At 32.9% G+C, this 18,199-nt stretch overlaps 1 protein-coding gene across 1 annotated transcript; it reads right to left on the bottom strand.

Moving 5' to 3' along the window:
* Nucleotides 1-7,098: 7,098 nt before the first annotated feature.
* LOC102618589 (inositol oxygenase 1-like) lies at nucleotides 7,099-9,826 on the bottom strand. Its single transcript, XM_006470840.4, has 10 exons — nucleotides 9,514-9,826; nucleotides 8,907-8,988; nucleotides 8,515-8,719; nucleotides 8,307-8,366; nucleotides 8,180-8,232; nucleotides 7,950-8,072; nucleotides 7,789-7,858; nucleotides 7,618-7,696; nucleotides 7,436-7,517; nucleotides 7,099-7,322 (listed from the first exon to the last, which is right to left on the bottom strand). Exons 1-10 carry the CDS (start codon nucleotides 9,615-9,617, stop codon nucleotides 7,296-7,298), a joined length of 885 nt encoding a protein of 294 aa, XP_006470903.2. The 5' UTR covers nucleotides 9,618-9,826; the 3' UTR covers nucleotides 7,099-7,295.
* Nucleotides 9,827-18,199: the final 8,373 nt, after the last annotated feature.

Here is an 18,199-nt window from a genome sequence, read left to right as displayed (position 1 = left end):
TATACTACAGTTTTATAAAGTTTTGGGGTCAAATTATAAATTTTAGGAAATGTTTTACTGTAGCAGTTACTGTAGCAAGCGGCTTACCGGATACTGATAAACGGCAACCCGGATACGGGGCAGTAAGCACCAGAACGAAAGCGGCTTACCGGATATGGTTAAACGGCAAGCCAATTACGACAAAAAATGTGCATAACGGCTAGTAACGGCTAGTTTTTGAGTTCAAACTATATAAACTCAAAACCAATTCATTTTTGGTAACTCAAGCAAGCATAAACAAGTGCACACAACTTATATTGAGCTTCAAATTCGAAAATCTCCATAGATTAAATCTTCATTGAGTTATCATTTGTAAATCCACTCTTAAAGAAAGTTTTTGTTGTAATTTTCATTTCTCATCAAATTGTGAGAGTACAAGTGTGAGAAACACTTGGAGTGAAGAGATTGGAGAGATAATCTCTTGTTGTAAAGGTTCATTGACACCTTGAAGTCAATTGTAAACGTTTGAAGCCTTGGAAAGGCTTGGATAGTGAAATCCTCAAGCCCGGTGTGCTTGGAGGCGTGGACGTAGGCGGGGATTGCCGAACCACGTAAAAATCCTTGAGTTTGCTTTCTCTTCCCTTGCTATTTAATTATTGTGCTTTGATTGAACTTATTGCTTTCAATTTTTATTAAGACATTAGATTGCTTGTTGTGTGGATTTGTTAGTATAATTTTTAAAATTCCAATTCACCCCCCCTCTTGGGTTGCACACTCATATTTCAGGATCCACTTAGAGAAAGTGAAAATTTTTTAGAGGTTTGAATTCTACTCCGTGAATACTTCGAAATAGTATATTTGTATACTCAAAATAACATAAATGAGATACTCATCTTTTTTTATTTATCAAGTTCAATAGAACTAAGTGTTGAAAAAATAACATATTAGTATGCTATTTTAAGGACACTTTTTGAGTGGGACCCACTTAACGAAAGTAAAAAATCTTGAGAGGTTCGAATTTTACTCCGTAAATACTTCGAAATTATATATTTTTATGCTCAAAATGATGCTTGGGTGAATGAGAAATTAACTCTCAAAGTGCACCCTTGAAGTTCGAAATTTAAAAGGAAATGGAACTTATCCCACAAGGGAAAAATAAGCAAAATGATTTGTGTTTATGCATAGATACTCATTCACACATGAGCAAGAATTTTAAAGATAGAGGCTCTCTTTATACGCGCGTGCGCATGGGGGTGCAAATCCAAGCCTGCTTTGTTTGAACTCGTGTACGTCATACGTACAAGTCACCCAGGCCCGCATGGCCACGTTTTTTACTTCTTTTCCTTTTAAATTTTGTAACAGTTTTCACAATTAAAAGCAATTTTAATTTGTGAATAAATTTTAAGCTATTACAAAATTGAATATTTTGAATTAAATGGGCTGTTATAGAAGCAAATTAAATCAAATATTCAATTTTTATTCAGCAGTTACATATCCTCATGTATATCAAAGGCAATCTTCCTCTTTTATTTTAGATACAACAAACACATAGAGCACTTAAAAACATTTTCCTCCTCTGCCGTTCTGTTTTGATCGAGATTCTACGCTGTTGTTATTTGTCGAAATTATTTATCTGTGCTTGACAAATAATTCGTTCCCGTTGTATCCTGAGAAATAGATACCAACGAACCTAAAATATTGTAGTGTATGGTAAATCTACTTTAAGGAGATTGTTGTTTAACTGGCCTTGGGTTTTTTCTTTTTCTTTTCTTTTTGTTTTTCATTTTCTTTTCCGTTGCTTATTTTGTTACTACTCCAACGATTTACTGCAACCTTGTTTACTAACTTTCACTTGTTGTTTATTTATATGAATTTACGTTTTGTTGCAATTTGATCAATATACTTTCAATTGTTGACTCACTATAATTTTTCAATAATCTTTAAACAAATTTAAAGTTGAGATGGCAATTGAAAGCACTGATGCAATATCAGTTGTGACTGAGACTACCCTTATTTTAACATCTGTTGATGGGCCCTCTATTGTGAAAGAACCAGCCTCTGTGGCTATTCTTTTAAATCATGCAGAAAGGCTAGAGAAATTCACTGGACAAAATTTTAAACATTGGCAGCAAAAAATGTTCTTTTATCTGACCACGTTAAATCTTGTGAGGTTCTTGACGGAGAATGCTCCTAAACCCAAAGAGGGTGAAACTAGAGATGGCAGAAAAGCCCGCCCGGACCGGACCTGGTACATTCGGTCCGAGTTTGCATGAAAAAAGCGGAGCCGGGCATTGATTTTCAATGCCCGGCTGTTTCCGGGCACGGGTCCGGTCACAACACCAAGAACCCGGAACTCGGACCCGTGCCCGCTTTTTTATTAAGTAAAAAAAAAAGAAAATATAAAAACGAAAATTCCATTTTCCTTTGCCCAAATTCCCCCAAACCCAACCAGCCAACCCTAAATCGCGAATTCGCGACAAGTCTCAGAATCGGCACCTCCTCCCTCCGTCTCTCCACCAACAGCCACCACCCATCCTTCACCGATGGCGATGCAGTATTGACAGTTGACCGCGCCTCTCCCTCTACGAACCGCAAAGCACAGTCGTCACTCGTCAGTCCGTCAAAGAGCTCTTCACTGTTTGGTCAGCTTCTCAGCAGCAGCCACCGTGTGACGGCGTCCGCCACCATAGCTGGTCTCACACTCTCACTCCATTGTTTTGTCACCATATCAGCTGCAAGTGATTTGCGTTTTAATTTTTGTGTGTTGTGAGAAAGGACGGTTTTTGCAAGTTGGGTTTGCAAGTGGGATTTTGATTTTGAGAGCTTGGAGGAGATTGATTTGGTTAAGCACAGACTCAGAGCAAGTGCCGTGTTTCTCCCATTCATGGGACCAAAATGTTATGCCATTCCCGCTTGGGCAAGCCAGTGTTGGCCAGTTCTTTTGCATGCTGCTTCGCAGGTCTGATATCTATATACCATAATTGAAATATATATATATATATATAACAAATAAAAAAACATATAACAAATATAAATTAGTTAACGGAATCTACTTTTACACAAGTAACAGGGAGGTAGCTAGTGTGATGATAACAATAAAAAGGGGAGGTTAGAGAGTGAAGGGACCTGGGATTGATTGAAAGGGGCATTGGGGTCACAGTTGAAACAATTTTTCTGATTCTGTCATCATCACTCAAATCCGGGTAGAGAAAACCCGAAAAAAAACCCGTGCCCGGATAGTGCTGGGCATGTGCCCGGCCCGCATAGAAAAATTCCGGGCACGGTGCGGGTCCGGGTAGCTACGTTTGACATCCGGGTCGGTCCCGGGCATCCCCAAACCCGGACCCGACCCAGACTTTTGCCATCTCTAGGTGAAACCGATGTTCAAGTTTTCAGTACAATTGATACATGCCATCATTCAGATTTCTTATGTCAGAATTGTGTCATGAATGGGCTCAGTGATACCTTGTATAATGTATACATTGGAAAAAGAACAGCCAAAGAACTATAAGAGTCTTTAGACTGAAAATATAATATTGAGGATGCTGGTACCAAAAAGTTTGTTGTTGGCTGCTTCATAGACTATAAAATGGTGGACTTTAAAACTGTGATGAGTCAAGTATAAGAGCTTTAGATCATACTTTCAGAAATCCTTACTGAAAGGATAATGCTAAGTAAAACTTTTCAAGTGGCTGCTATTATTTAAAAATTGCCTCTTGCTTGGAAAGATTTCAAGAGTTATTTGAAGCACAAACGCAAGGAGATGAACATTGAAGGGTTGGTTGTGAAGCATCGAATTAAGGAAGACAATAGAATTGCATTAAAAAAAAGGGTTGTTTCTGTGGTTAAGGAAAATGTTATTGAACATGAACATAAAAGTAAGAAAAATAAAAAGCTGAGTCCGAAGGAGGAGTCTTCAAGAAGCAAGCAAAATTTCAAGGAAAGTGCTTCAACTATGACAAGATGGGTCATAAGGCTTTGGATTGCAGATTGCCTAAGAAGAACCGAGAGACAAATGTCGTGGAAAACATCACTCAAAATGTTTCAAACATTAACCTCTCAATAGTGGTTTTTGAAGTGAATCTGGTCGGTTTTAATCCGAAAGAATGGTGGATTGACACAGGAGCAATTAGACATGTATGCTCACAGAGAGTTGTTCATTTCATTTGAAGCTGTTAGCAATGGAGAGAAGTTGTTTATGGGGGATTCAACTATGTCTGAGATCCAGGGTCAAGGGAAGGTGATTCTGAAGATGACTTCTAGGAAAGAGCTAACTCTGAACAATGTGTTTTATATGCTAGAGATTTGGAAGAACTTAGTGTCTAGATCGCTGTTGAAGAAACATGGCTTCTAGATGGTGTTTGAGTCAGATAAGGTAGTTTTGTTTAAGAATGGAATGTATGTGGGAAAGGGTTATATCAATGATGGGCAGTTTAAGCTTAATGTAATGACTGTGAAACAAAAATTTAATAATAAAGTTAGTTCTTCTGCTTATTTACTTAAGTCTTCTAATCTTTTGGCATGGTAGATTAGGACATGTTAATTTTAATTCTTTTTGTAAATTAATTAACATGAAGCATATTCCCAATTTCCAAATTGATTTAAAACATAAGTGTGAAACTTGTGTCGAGATAAAATTAACAAGGTCATCTTTTCAAACAATTAAAAGAAATATTGAACCACTTGATTTAATACATACTGATATATGTGATTTTAAATTCATTCAAACAAGAGGTAGTAATAAATATTTTATTATCTTTATTGCCGACTACACAAAATATTGCTATATATACTTGTTGAAAAGTAAAAATGAAGCTTTAAAAAATTTTGTTCTCTAGAAAAATGAAGTTGAGAATCAACTTAATAGGAAAATCAAAGAATAAAGGAGTGACCGTGGTGGTGAGTATGTTGTTCCGTTTGGGATATTATGTGAATAAAGTGGAATCATACATTAAGTCACAACTCCTTATTCACCTCAATCTAATGGGATTGCAGAATGAAAAAAATCGAACCTTAAAGGAAATGATGAATGCAACGTTGATAAGTTCTGTGTTATCTTAGAATATGTGGGGAAAAGTTGTCTTATCAACTAATTAAATAAGAAGATAAAACCTGAAAGTTGTTAAATAAGATACCCTAAAAGTAAGAAGATAAAACCTCGTATTAGTTGTGGAAAGGTAGAGCACATTCTTACAAGTTCTTACGAGTATGGGGGTGTCTTGCTAAAGTAGTGGTTCCTTCACGTAAGAAAGTAAAAATAGGACAAAAAACTATTGATTACATTTTCATCAGTTAGGCACATAACAATAATGCTTATCAATTTCTTGTGCATGAATATAAAGTTCCAGATGTCTATAAAAATACAATAATAGAATCAAGAAATGCATCATTTTTCGAACATGTGTTTCCTTGTAATTCTGGAGAGGAATCGAGAGAACTACAACAATTTCATGAAACTACCATTAAAGGCAGTCAAAATGAAGGAAATTGTGAAGCTCAAGAAGAAGAAGTTCAAAAAGAAGAACAAGAAGTTGAGGTCAGATGTAGCAAAAAAGTTAGAATAGAAAAGTCTTTTGGTCTAGACTTTCTGACGTTTTTGTTAAAAAGTGAACCTCAAAGCTTTAAGGAAGCTGTAACTTCACTTGAAAGCGCTTTGTGGAAAGAAGCCATTAGTAATGAGGTTGAATCCATTTTACAAAAATATACTTAGGAGCTAGTAGATCTTCCTCCAGGATGTAAACTGTTAAGGTATAAATGGATTTTCAAAATGAAAATGAAAGCCGATGGATCAATCAATAAGTGCAAGGCTAGGCTTGTAGTTAAAGGTTATAAGCAATGAGAAGACCTTGATTACTTTGATACTTATTCTCTTGTTATGAGAATAAATTCCATTCGGGTGATAATAGCGACTACAGCTTTGCTCAATCTCGAAATACATCAAATGGATGTAAAGAAAACTTTTATAAATGGAGATTTAGATGGAGAAATCTACATGGAGTAGCCTGAAGGTCTTATAGCTTCGAGACAAGAAAAGAAAGTCTGTAAATTGGTGAAGTCATTATATGGCTTGAAACAAGCACCAAAACAATGGCATATATGAAAAATTTGATCATACAATGATCACAAATGGCTTTAAGATCAACGAATGTGACAAATGTGTTTATGTCAAAAAAATAAAAAATGACTGTCATTTTATGTTTATATATTAATGACATGCTCATTGTTGGGAGTGATGATGACATGATTAAATCTATTAAGAGTATGTTGAAGTCTAAGTTTGACATGAAAGACATGGGTCTTGCAGATGTCATTATGGGGATTAAAATCTCAAGGGCTTCTAATGGACTTATTCTAAATCAAACTTATTGCATACAAGTCACTCAGCTCCGCATGGCCACCTTTTTTTTTCCTTTCCTTTTAAATTTCGTAACAGTTTTCACAATTAAAAGTAGTTTTGATTTGTGAATAAATTTTGAACTGTTACATAATTGAATATTTTGAATTCATTGGGCTGTTACATTGGTTATAAATTTTGAGTTGTTACAGAATTGACTATTTTGAATTCAATGGGTTGTTCCATAAGTAAATTAAATCAAAAATTGAATTCAAATATTCAATTTTTGTTCAACAGTTACATACCCTCATGTATATAAAAGGCAGTCTTCGTCTTTTGTTTTAAACATAACAAACACTATTTCTGTTCGTCAGAATTATTTGTCTGTACTTGATGAATAATTCGTTCCCGTTGTATCCTGGGAAATAGATACCAACAAACCTAAAGCATCGTAGTGGGTGATAAATCTGTTTTAAAGAGACTGTTGTTTAACAGGCCTCAGATTTTTTCTTTTTTCTTTTCTTTATGTTTTTCATTTTCTTTTCTGTTGCTTATTTTATTACTACTCTAACGATTTACTGCAACCTTGTTTACTAACTTTGACTTGTTATTTACTTATATGAATTTACGTTTTGTTGCAATTTGATCAGTATACTTTCAATTATTGACTCACTACAATTTTTCAATACTAAGTAGAGGTGTTAATAGGATTTGGGAGTTGGATGCAGTATTTTCCATTATTGATTCGAGTGTTTGGTAACTGAGAAAATTCGAAAGATTGTCTCTAGAGAAAAAGAAAGATTCCGTTTGAAAAGAAATCACTTGATAGATTACATTACAAACTTATTGAAGTAGAAACGAAGTTATTAAGTAACCCAGTCAGCATGTCTAATCCAACCCTGCCCCAAAATAGAGATAGTCATCTATGCAATATTGCTTGCTGCATTCTGTTGAACATCAAGCTGTTTTCGAGCCCCAAATTTCACCATCTCAGCTTTTCCGGAAAGTACTGCAACGGAGTAGTTTAAATTTTCTCATAAGAAATTGGAAAAGTAACAATGGAAGATACATTTTTGGTTGTAATATTTGTGTTCAGCTAAGGCTGCTGTTTTAACTGAGTACCTTTTCAATGAGACTGAGATAATATGGCTTGACTTTCTCGACATCAACTCGAACTTTGCTCTTGCTGTAGAGGTCATACTTGCTGCAAAATTAAGAGCATAGCATGAGAAAAATCATGATATGTAACGACAGTCTTCCCTCGTTACAAAGTTATTAACAGGTTAATTAATGGGTGTTCTTACTTGAATATTTTAAGCCACTTCAGATTCTCAATATCTTCCTCATTCATCAAGTGCTTATATGCATCTGCCCGGTGTAAGGCTGCAAGATCAACAAACAGTTCAATAAAAACATTAAGTTTGTAACTACAACATTAATAAATTCCTTTATTTATTTTTTTTCCAGTTTCTCACCATAGAAAGAATGGTATCTGATTATGAAAAGGCCGGCTGACGGCAGAGTGGTCTTATTCTCCTTAGCTACCTGAATATAAGGAACCCCGATAATGATGTCATTGAAATAAGTAGAAGAAACAGAGCTTGATTTTCCAATAGAAGGTTTTGCAAAATTTTACCAAGTACATGTAGTCATCATGGCCCCATGACATCAACACATTGTCTAATCCACGGCCTTCTGAATAAGCTCCATATTTGGTGTTAAAAGCAGGATTGTTGTAGTCTGGATTCTCCTTAAAATACTGTACCACCATGAAAAAATTATAAATGCAAGCTTTCAGAAACCAAAATGGAAAAAAAAAATTATAAAATAAAAAGATTCGGCAATGAAATTTGTCGAAAGTAAGACCTTGTGGTGAACAATTGATTCATCAAAGGCACAACCAACGGGGAATGTGTCACCTGTAATTATGTTCCTGATCAGTAGATAAAGCAAAATATAGAACAATCATCAAAATAGAAGACATTTTACTCACCAACAACAGCCCACTGAGGAAGTTCCCCAAAATCAGGATGAAGAAGAACCTTTCCAAGATCTGAGATCCATCAAGAAACAAAATTAATTCATTTCTTCTGAAGCAAAACATTTAAAATTACTCCTTTTTTTTTCCTGGTTAAGATCATGACAATCATATATATTTTCAGTTAAATTTTCAGATACTAAGAGCCAGATGATTGATTTACCATGGATGAGACCGGTCAAATGTAGCCAATCCTCATTAGGATAGTCCTTCCTAATGGCCTCGGCTGTCTGCAGCAAGTGCTCAATTTGAGGCTCATCAAGGTCGGGATCACTCTCATCAACAAATTCATTTAGTAGCTCACAGCATTCCCATATACTCATTTCCACCCTATTCAGTTTTCCATACTCTTCTCTCATCCTTTTCACCTATATATATGGAAACATTCAGGTTAACTTGATTTAAACAAGAAAAATACTACGAACTGAAAACAAGACGATCATTTTATTCGTAAATGAACTATGTCGAGTATCTCCATGACAGATAATTTCCGAAATAGAATTATATGATTAGTGTTGGAAAGAAATGATGATGACCCGAAGGCAGCTTGCTTACAAAGTCACAGGTCTGATTAATATGTTGAGTTCTATAGAATTCCTCCACGCCCTTTTGCCGCTCACTTTCAACACCATAATCCCTATTTTACATGGCAGGTTAACTTAATTGTTAGCGGAAAATAGATTAAAGGCAAGTAAGAGAATAAACACAAGGACAGAAATCTAGAAATTATTACGGATTCTAAGTTTGACAATGTAGGTAGCATTATAAAGCCTATACCCTATCCATTTCTAAGAACAAAGTAATCAATCTTTACGTTTTGTGTTAGGCCTTAAGCTTACATCTGACTTGCAACAATATGTTATATGTAAAAGTTACAATTATTATTATTATTCAACAACAAAACAGAGCAAAGAACTAAGAAGGCTTTGGGGGTAACAACAATCATGATTAATCAAATATTATTGAGTTACTGTACAAACATTATATGTTGATGGGGGAGAAAATTTTAATCTCCCACTAATTCTTTCATCATTATGCCTTAAAATCAATCCATCATTGCCATTATAAACTAATATAATCCACCGTTGCCACTATAAATTTTATTTTTGTTCCTACTGCTCTTAGTTAAATTAAAAAAAAAGGGGGGTATCAGCAAGCAAACCTGAAAGTTTGACCAAACGAATTAGTCTCAGGCACCGTGAATCCTTCTCCTCCATCCTGCAGCTGCTCCAATTCGTTGTCATTTGAATCAGCGAGAACAGCCATCCTGTGCCAATTGCAGAGCCTGGTGATTCTCCTTCTCCTTCTTGTTGTTGCATTTTCTTGGCGTTGAGTGATTTATCTATTTATAGGCAGCCGGAAAAGTCCTTCCCTGAGAATTCTGAGGATTCAAGCCCTCAGCACGTAAATTTTTCTTGCCAAGGACTCGAAGAAAAACAGAAGCCCTTCTCCTCAAATTCAGAAACTTTTCCATGCAAAATCTCTTTGCGTGTTCGTGTATTAACTCTTGGGCCCCGCGAAGCTGTCGGCTGCCTAGAGTCTTGACGGTTTCGATAAGCCCCACATGACGTGGCATCCAGTCAAGGACAGCTACTTTCCTCCTAATATGAATCTTTTAATCCGATAAATTTCAAACTATACTACCTTTAAATCATTCATCTTATTTTTTTAAAAAAATTCAATTATCTTTATATTTAATCAAAAAAATAAAAATAAGGACGGATTAATTTTTTTTAGCTTTTTCAAAAAATAAAAGATAAAATTAAGATTTTTAAAAATAAAAGAGACCATTTAAAAATATTTAATTTACGAGGAGTAATCCGAAATTAATCCATATCAGTTTCCATTTTTGAGTTGTTTTGTTTTCGTGGGATTCTTTTGTTGTTAGGACTCAATTTGGTAATGCCACGCCACGATCTTGTGTCTATCCTGTCCTTTGCTCCACCAAATATTACAAAATTTATGATAATTTTCTATTTGTTCTGTCCGTTATTATTTTCGTTAATAGTCGTGCAACTCCATTTTTGACATAATAATTAGTTTATTATTCTAAATCGTTCGAAGTTTAATTGCCAGATATTTTCCCTTTTACAGATTTTCGTTTTTTCCAAAATAAAATACAAAATCATTTTTTTCTTCTTATTCATGAGTCACAATTACTACTACTTCCTATTATGCTTGTACATTCACGATTTGAATGCTGATTCAGCTACTGCATTGACCAAACTTAAACCTTACATTAAATATTAGTTCCATCTTCAAAAAAATCATAATAAATAATAAACCAAATGAGTTGTTGGGTTGGACCGGTCTATTTTCATATGGAAGGCCCCTGGCCTACAGCCCACAGCCTAAAACATACGTCAAGTAAATGAGAAAGCCTTTTGACACTCCTCAAAATTCCTCGTAAAGCTACTTCTTTATCGAAATTACCTAAATAACTAAAAGTAAACTAATTCATTTCTTATTTTGAATGGGAGTTCAATTAAATGCTTAAACAAATTATCTTTTTAACAAACTTTTTACACTCTCCTTTCATAATTTATATTCACATTTTAAATTTTAATTAAAAATAATTTTTGCTTAGAGTTGTGGAGAGAGAAATTATTTAAGATTTTAAGATTTTTTTGTATCTTATACATAAGAACTTAAAATAATTACTTTTTTTCTTAATAATAAAAATTTATAGGAAGATGATTAATTTTAATATATCAATTTATTTTTCGCAAATTAAACTGGGGGCATTTTAGGAATAAAATTGAAAAGAGGTGTTATAAGGGTTTTAAAGGGGTGTTAAAAACTCTATTCAAATTTGTGGGCTTAAAAAATAATATTAAGCCAATGGGACGATAGCTAATAAGTAACTAATTTGAGGCAGAGCATGGGTTTAGATCTTAGCATATATTGAGGCTCTGTTCCTTTCTAAATTTTAATAATTGGGTAGAGATAGATTTCTCCCTACCTAATGTAGGTGGGTGGAGTAGATTCTTTAAATTGTGCTTTAATAGATTTGATTTATGTTGTCCTGATAAATTTTTTAAAATTACTTGTTGATAGTTGTTTGGTTGAGAAAATGAGATTTCTCCCTTGGTTTAATTTAATTTTTTGGTTCCTTAATAAAAGATAAATATGGGATCCAGCTATGTTTGAAAGACAAATGTTCGAGAGATTAGAATACTCTCATGCTCTTAACTTCTTTAAAATAAATTTACCACACCTACTACTATCAAGTGCTTTAGGTTTGAAAGGCAAATGTTTCCCTAGAGGGAACGAAACAATTTTATTACACTTCTAAATTGTTTTTCATTGAACTTCTAGTGTGCTTGAACTCTTTGACACGAATAAATGTCAAAAGAGCGAGGAAAACTCAATACAATTGTGTTTTGTGCAACATATGTGTTTTAAAATAACATTGATAGGGATATCTTGTTCCTAACAAACTGTATTAAGAAGCTATAATGGCTGCCTTAAATGTTATAATTAAAAGTTTGTAACTATTGTAATTAATTCTAAAATTAAACGAGTCAAGCTGATCGTACTAGGATTTGCACCACTTCCACGGGTGTGCGCAAGAGAGAACCTCTATACTTATATTTTGACTCATATACAAATGAGTAATTACATTTATACATGTCATGTCTTAGCTTTCTTTTCTACGTGAGATAAATGCATTTTTTTTTAATTTTTTCAACTGCATGGGTGTATCTTAAATACCAATTTCTCATTTACCCAAGTATCATTTTAAATATATAAATATATTATTTTGAAGTATTTGTGAAGAAGTATTCGAATTACGCAAGACCTTTCACTTACACTAAATAGATCCCACTCAAAATTTAATAAACCAAAAATTAATCAAAGTTCTGAATATGTATTAATTAAATAGCGTACAACGGTCGATTAAGTGAGGTGACATGACCTGGCTGATAGTACCTTGTACTGCAGACGTATGTTTGCCTATGGGACACTCGTTTTGCAAGCCCACCATAATTTGTAAGTTTCCCCATCCTATTCGGCATTGCATTTCCACTCCCACTTTAATCAAAGTCTCCTAAATCAGTTTTATCATGACGTATTCTGAATTTTTAAGTTCATAACTACTATTAAATATTTGGGGGGGGGAAAAAATCCAACATGTGTTAGTGAGAGTCTGATAAAAAAATTGTTCTAAGAATAAAATAAAAAATTATTTTAGGTTTTCAAGTAGTTCTTGTTAAATTTATTAAAATACCCTCATAAATGTATAAACACATAAAATTTAAACTTTAACTTCTAATAATTATAGAAACCTATACTTTAATTAACAATAACAATAGTCCACGAAAGCACCAATTGTTGTTGCAAATAAATAAGCTCTGTTTTTTTGCTGCTATTATTACTCTCTCTTTCAGCTTTTCATTGGTTCATAATCTTCGGTTTCTTTTTTGTTTCTTGGCTGCTTCACCTCTTTGTGCCTTCATGATTGTTTGACTTCTTTATGGCTTCTTGGGTGCTCGACTTTCCAGCTTCTCTATGATCTGCCTACTTTTTGCCTTTCTTTCTTCTTGGTTGCTTCTTTATATTCTGCCTCCTTTTTTTCCTTTCTCTTCCCTCTTGTCCATCCTCCCCTTTCATTATGCAACTTTGGTTTTTATAGACTACTTTTTTCTTTTTCTTTTTTTTTTAACAGGTGTCAATACAAGTTACGCATGTCCAAGACCCTCACTCTTCAGCACACTAGCCTTACATTTCATTTATTCACTAACAGTAAGCCCCCCATTGTATTATATTTTATTTTAAAATGTAATGCAATGTTTCGACACTTGTTATTGCACGTATCATTATCTTTAAATCATTTGTATTTGCCAAGGTTCTAAACATTTAAATAACCCCACTTTGCCTTAATCTAAATTGTCTTCCCGACGCTCCAAAGATTAATCAAATATGAGCAGTCATAAATATTATCGAGGAAGAGAGGTTAGTCATGGTAATTATCCTAAAAGATTTAGTGATTTCGAGGGATGATGAAAATAAAAAAAGAAGCTGACTCAAAATGTATGAAAGTGATTGTCACAGCACATGTAATGAAGAGCTTATTTGCCCAAATATTTTATAATTTCTAAAAATAAAAATAATTCTTCTAATTTCCATAGTAACTGTGGAGAGAACGTTTTTAACAATGAAATTTGTGAAGAATTATCTTTGAAGTTAGATGGAATAGACCATAATTTGCTTGTTTATGTAGATTAGGATACATTTAATAGAATTGATAATTAGTCTATTGCATAAAGCTTTCAAAATATAAAAAGCATTGAGAACAATTATAAATATATTAGAAAATATTTTATATATTCAAAGTTTAAGTTTTACCTTTTGTTCTTATCTAATTTAGCCTCTGATAAATTATTTTTCTCGACCCACTACACAAATATACATATATGAGAAACTTCATAATTTCAAATTCTCAACTTCAAGAATGAAATGAAGAGGTTTTCACACCAATCAACTACAATTGTACATAAATTAATAGATTGGTAGTTATTGATTAATTAATATTTCTTTTAATTAATAGATTTCATACAATCTCAGTATAGAAGTATACTACATATATGCTCGAACACATTAAATATTGATAATAAAAATATCATGAATTAAATATATAATAATAGTCCTAGTTTAATGCTATGATAATTTTTTAACAAAGGATGCCTCATTTTAATGAAGTAAATATAGTCAAAATAATTAAAATACAGACTCAATGTAGTGTTTTTTTTACTTAATATAGTATTTGTTTTAAGATTTTTATATTTATAATATAACAGAAAATAGCATCCTTAATTTATATCTTATAATTCAACTCAACAACGTTTAAACTCATTCAAATTAATATGTTCTTTTCCACAAAAAAATGCACAATGAATGATTAGTTTTTGTAATTTGTATTTTTCACAAATAATTATTGTGTGACTATGTGATTTAAAGTTGATAAATAGTTTTTTTTTTGTTTTAAAGATTTTGACAAAAGAATTAATTGACAAAGATTTGAAATGAGTACTCTCAAAACAATTAAGAGTCTTTTGAACAACTACAAAACTGTTTCAATATTTCATCCTGACAAAAAGTTCCTTGGTGTGGCGTTGGCCAATCTCATATCAGAACCTTTTGCATTTTCAGTGTTGGAGTAATAATTTTTCTTTTTTCTAATTAATAAACATTAACATAATTAAGAGGCAAAATATATATTAGTATTCTAAGATTATTGTTGTTAGTATTATTATTATTATTTTATTGCAGAGTTATAACACCAACACAAAATAAGAGGGACATAGCAAAAGTAGAGAAATATGTAAGTTGATCTTAATGATATGTTAAATTTATACTAGTTTATTAAATTAATTGATACAACCTTATTTATAATTAATGATTGTTGAATTTAATTAGTTAGTATATATTTATTTTTATGATATCTATTTAAAATTATAAATCTGATGAGAATTATTTTAATAATGTTTTTACAAAAATCAAAATAACTTTTGTGATAATATATACAATAACTCTATCTCATTCATCATTTTATTCAAGAAATAATACGCCCATGTCGTATTGCATGAATCATTCATCATATGACATGAATGGCTATATATGTGTAAGTGTGTGTTTTTTACAAAGAATATTAAGACACTCACTAATCTGTGCATAAAGTTATAAATGACGTATACCATTATTAGACGTACACATTTAGTGGACGTATACCGATAATCTTAAAAATTTTCTTAGTACTCTAATAATATATATATGTGTAAGTGTGGGTTTTAATTTTTTTTTTAATTTCTCATTTTGGTCAATAGAGTAAAATAGCTAAGAAATTTATCAAAAAAATTTGAGAGTACAAGTACGAAAGAAATACCATTTGCCATTTAAAATGAGAATTCGACATCGAAAAAAGTTGAGGAAATGATGAAGGATTTATAAACACCCCATGTCGACCCAGCTCTTGATAGTTATGCTACTTTGAATATAGGAATGGATGCATTGGATGAGAATAATATGTTTGGTCCAGAGTTCATAATTATGGGAGAAACTGCTATCCCGAATAAACTAGTTTGAATGCTTTGTTGTGTGTAACATACTTCAAAAGCTATATATTGTATAATCCTTACATTAGTAAAATATAATAAATTTTTAAATATTTAAAAGTACGTTCATTGAATTGTACATAAATTAATGGGATGATTTATACGTAATGAAAAATGATGATTGAATTTCATTAATATATATGGTGCCAAAATTTAAATATAGGATTAACCTATCAATTTCCTTTTATATTATGAGGTTGCGTAGGTTAATGAGCATGATGTCTGTTGTGCAAATTTTATTGAACTCGCAAGTGCACGAATCTATTGTAGAATAGATTAATGGAGACGAGTGTCGATCCCACGAGGAAGTGGATTTTAATTATATGTAGAATTAATTTTGTATGAGGGTGGTTGCATTTGTGGTGAAAGTGACTTAGATTATCTTAAAATTAGAATTGAAATGACGAGAATAAATTGAAGAGAAATCTATTGAGATGACGTACTTGGGTATCTGGATCCGTATCAACATGCATCATGGGCTAAATAATCCTTATTAATGCCAATTAAATCATGAGGGGGGAATCCACACCTCATGAACCACGCTCTAATCAATATGGTGCTAAGGACTTATCGTGTCAAATAATAATAACATTGTACTAGGGGGCCGGTCAAACCAAGGCGGTACTAAACAAGATTAGTATTATTTGTCGACGAGAAGTCAAAACATCCACAAACAATAGAGGGGAAGAGAAAGTAAATTTACCAAATAAAGCCCATGACACATGTTGAGACTTCACCTTCAACCCAAACTTGAAAGAAAATTAGCTACTCATAATTGAACTAGGGGTAAAATGAAAATTTATTAAAATACATAGAAAATACAAGATGGAGAAGGAATTACAGAAAATGGATTCCAAAAATGGATTCAGATATATCAAATTAGGGGGGGAGGCCCCTTTTTTATAGATACATTGAGTAAATCGTGGCCATCGGATTAAAAACAGTTTGGACGCTCGGGATTGCGCCACGTCATCAGTCAACAGTACGCGGTTTGACCACGTGGGTGAATAGTAACACGGTTTGACCAGGGTTGAACAGTGACATGGTTTGGTTGAAAATAATCCTGTGTGATGCATGTACCGTACGCGAGATTTTTGGTCCACTAATATGCTGCCACGTCACCATCAACAATACATAAGAATTTTAGTCCAACATGATTGTGACACCTCATCAGTCAATGCCACATCATTGGTCAATGCCACGTCATATATCCGTCTATGCGAACAGTGCCTTGAACAGTAACGTAGACAGTACCGCACACATGAATAGTACCATACATGTGAACAGTGCCATTTTTCCTTTTATGCTTTTCCTAAGGTTTTCGATCGTCCTGAGTTCAAAAGTGATGTCCGTTTTGCCGTCTGATCTCTCATTTATTGTGAAATGACTATGATGCCCCTAAAATACATAAAATACTTAATTATAATACAACACACATAATTAAATGACAAGAAATTTAAATACATAAAAGTAGGAATGTTAGTAGAACTTGAAGTGTAAAATGACAATTTTCTCCTTTATAAATATACATTTTCTAACACTCAACAATGTTGATGCTCTGTTTATTGGAGACTCGGTCGTTAAGAACTATAACGACATTCGGGAACTACAAAAAATGGCAAGTTTTCTTTTCAATTTTATTTAATTTAGTTTATATATAAATAAACTTTTCACTTAATATATGTGCGAGTTTTTTTAATTTCTCATTTTGATCATTAGAGTGATATGAGTAAGAAATTTATCAAAAATTTAAAGGCACAAGTCTGAAAGAAATACCATTTGTCATTCAAAATGGGAATTCAACATCGAAACAAGCCGATGAAATGATGAAGGATTTACAAATATCTCATGTCAAGCCAACTCTTGATAGTTGTGCTGCTTTGAGTATAGAAATGGCCACACTGGATGAGAATGATATGTTTGGTCCAGAGTTCACAATCATGGGAGAAATAGTTATCCCCTAATATGTTGCAATAATAAAATTATATGTTTATTTAATTATTTGATTCTTTATCTGTGGTATTCCTGTGAAACGTTTGACTAGATTTTTAATTTTATTAGCAAATAAGGTAAAGAGTAAAGTTAATCTTGAATATTGTGATCCTTAATACACAAAAACTAAGGAGCCAAAATGTATCACATTAACCTAAAAATAATTACGCTTTGTCTTAAGACAACAATGAAAATACAGAAAGGGAAGCCGAGTGTGAACAATTGACCACAACATCAAACTAATATCAATTATAGACATGTACTATACAGAAAATCATTAGCTTATAATTGAATTCAAATATAAACTCCTCTAGGAAGATGATAAATTGAATAAGAAATTGAATTCCAAGCATTACTTTGTCAATTTCCTTCAAGCCAAGCAAGCCCACCCTCCCCATGCAAGATCAGCAAAGAATTCAGAGAGAGCAGCCCGATGGCACCATTAGAAATAGAAAAGTAATATTGAGTAGTTTCATCGTCAACCTGCATGTTTCTCCTCAACAAGTTGATTATCTTTCTCCTTCCATGATCAGAGGTCACCATGTTCAACAAATAACTAGGCTTTTACCCAGGTGCACCTTCTAGAAACAGCACTGTTACTTCCATTTTCACATAAGTGACTAATTCTATGTAACATGTTCCATATATAAGATGTTCTGGATTGCTTATAGGGATCAATAACCTCTCCCTTGAATATATGCCATGATCACTCGTCAAATTATTTAACTATTTAATGTCCAT

Source organism: Citrus sinensis, chromosome 8, assembly GCF_022201045.2.
Source record: "Citrus sinensis cultivar Valencia sweet orange chromosome 8, DVS_A1.0, whole genome shotgun sequence".
Lineage (NCBI taxonomy): Eukaryota > Viridiplantae > Streptophyta > Magnoliopsida > Sapindales > Rutaceae > Citrus > Citrus sinensis.
This window is presented reverse-complemented; position numbering and strand designations above follow the sequence as displayed.

What these genes read in the sequence shown, in the direction of transcription:
- LOC102618589 (XM_006470840.4), bottom strand. Translation starts at nt 9,617, where the DNA reads ATGGCTGTTCTCGCTGATTCAAATGACAACGAATTGGAGCAGCTGCAG. An exon ending in AATCAATTGTTCACCACAAG is followed by an intron (nt 8,073 to 8,179) that starts GTCTTACTTTCG and finishes ATGGTGGTACAG; the next exon opens with TATTTTAAGGAGAATCCAGA. An exon ending in AAGTGGCTTAAAATATTCAA is followed by an intron (nt 7,518 to 7,617) that starts GTAAGAACACCC and finishes TTAATTTTGCAG; the next exon opens with CAAGTATGACCTCTACAGCA.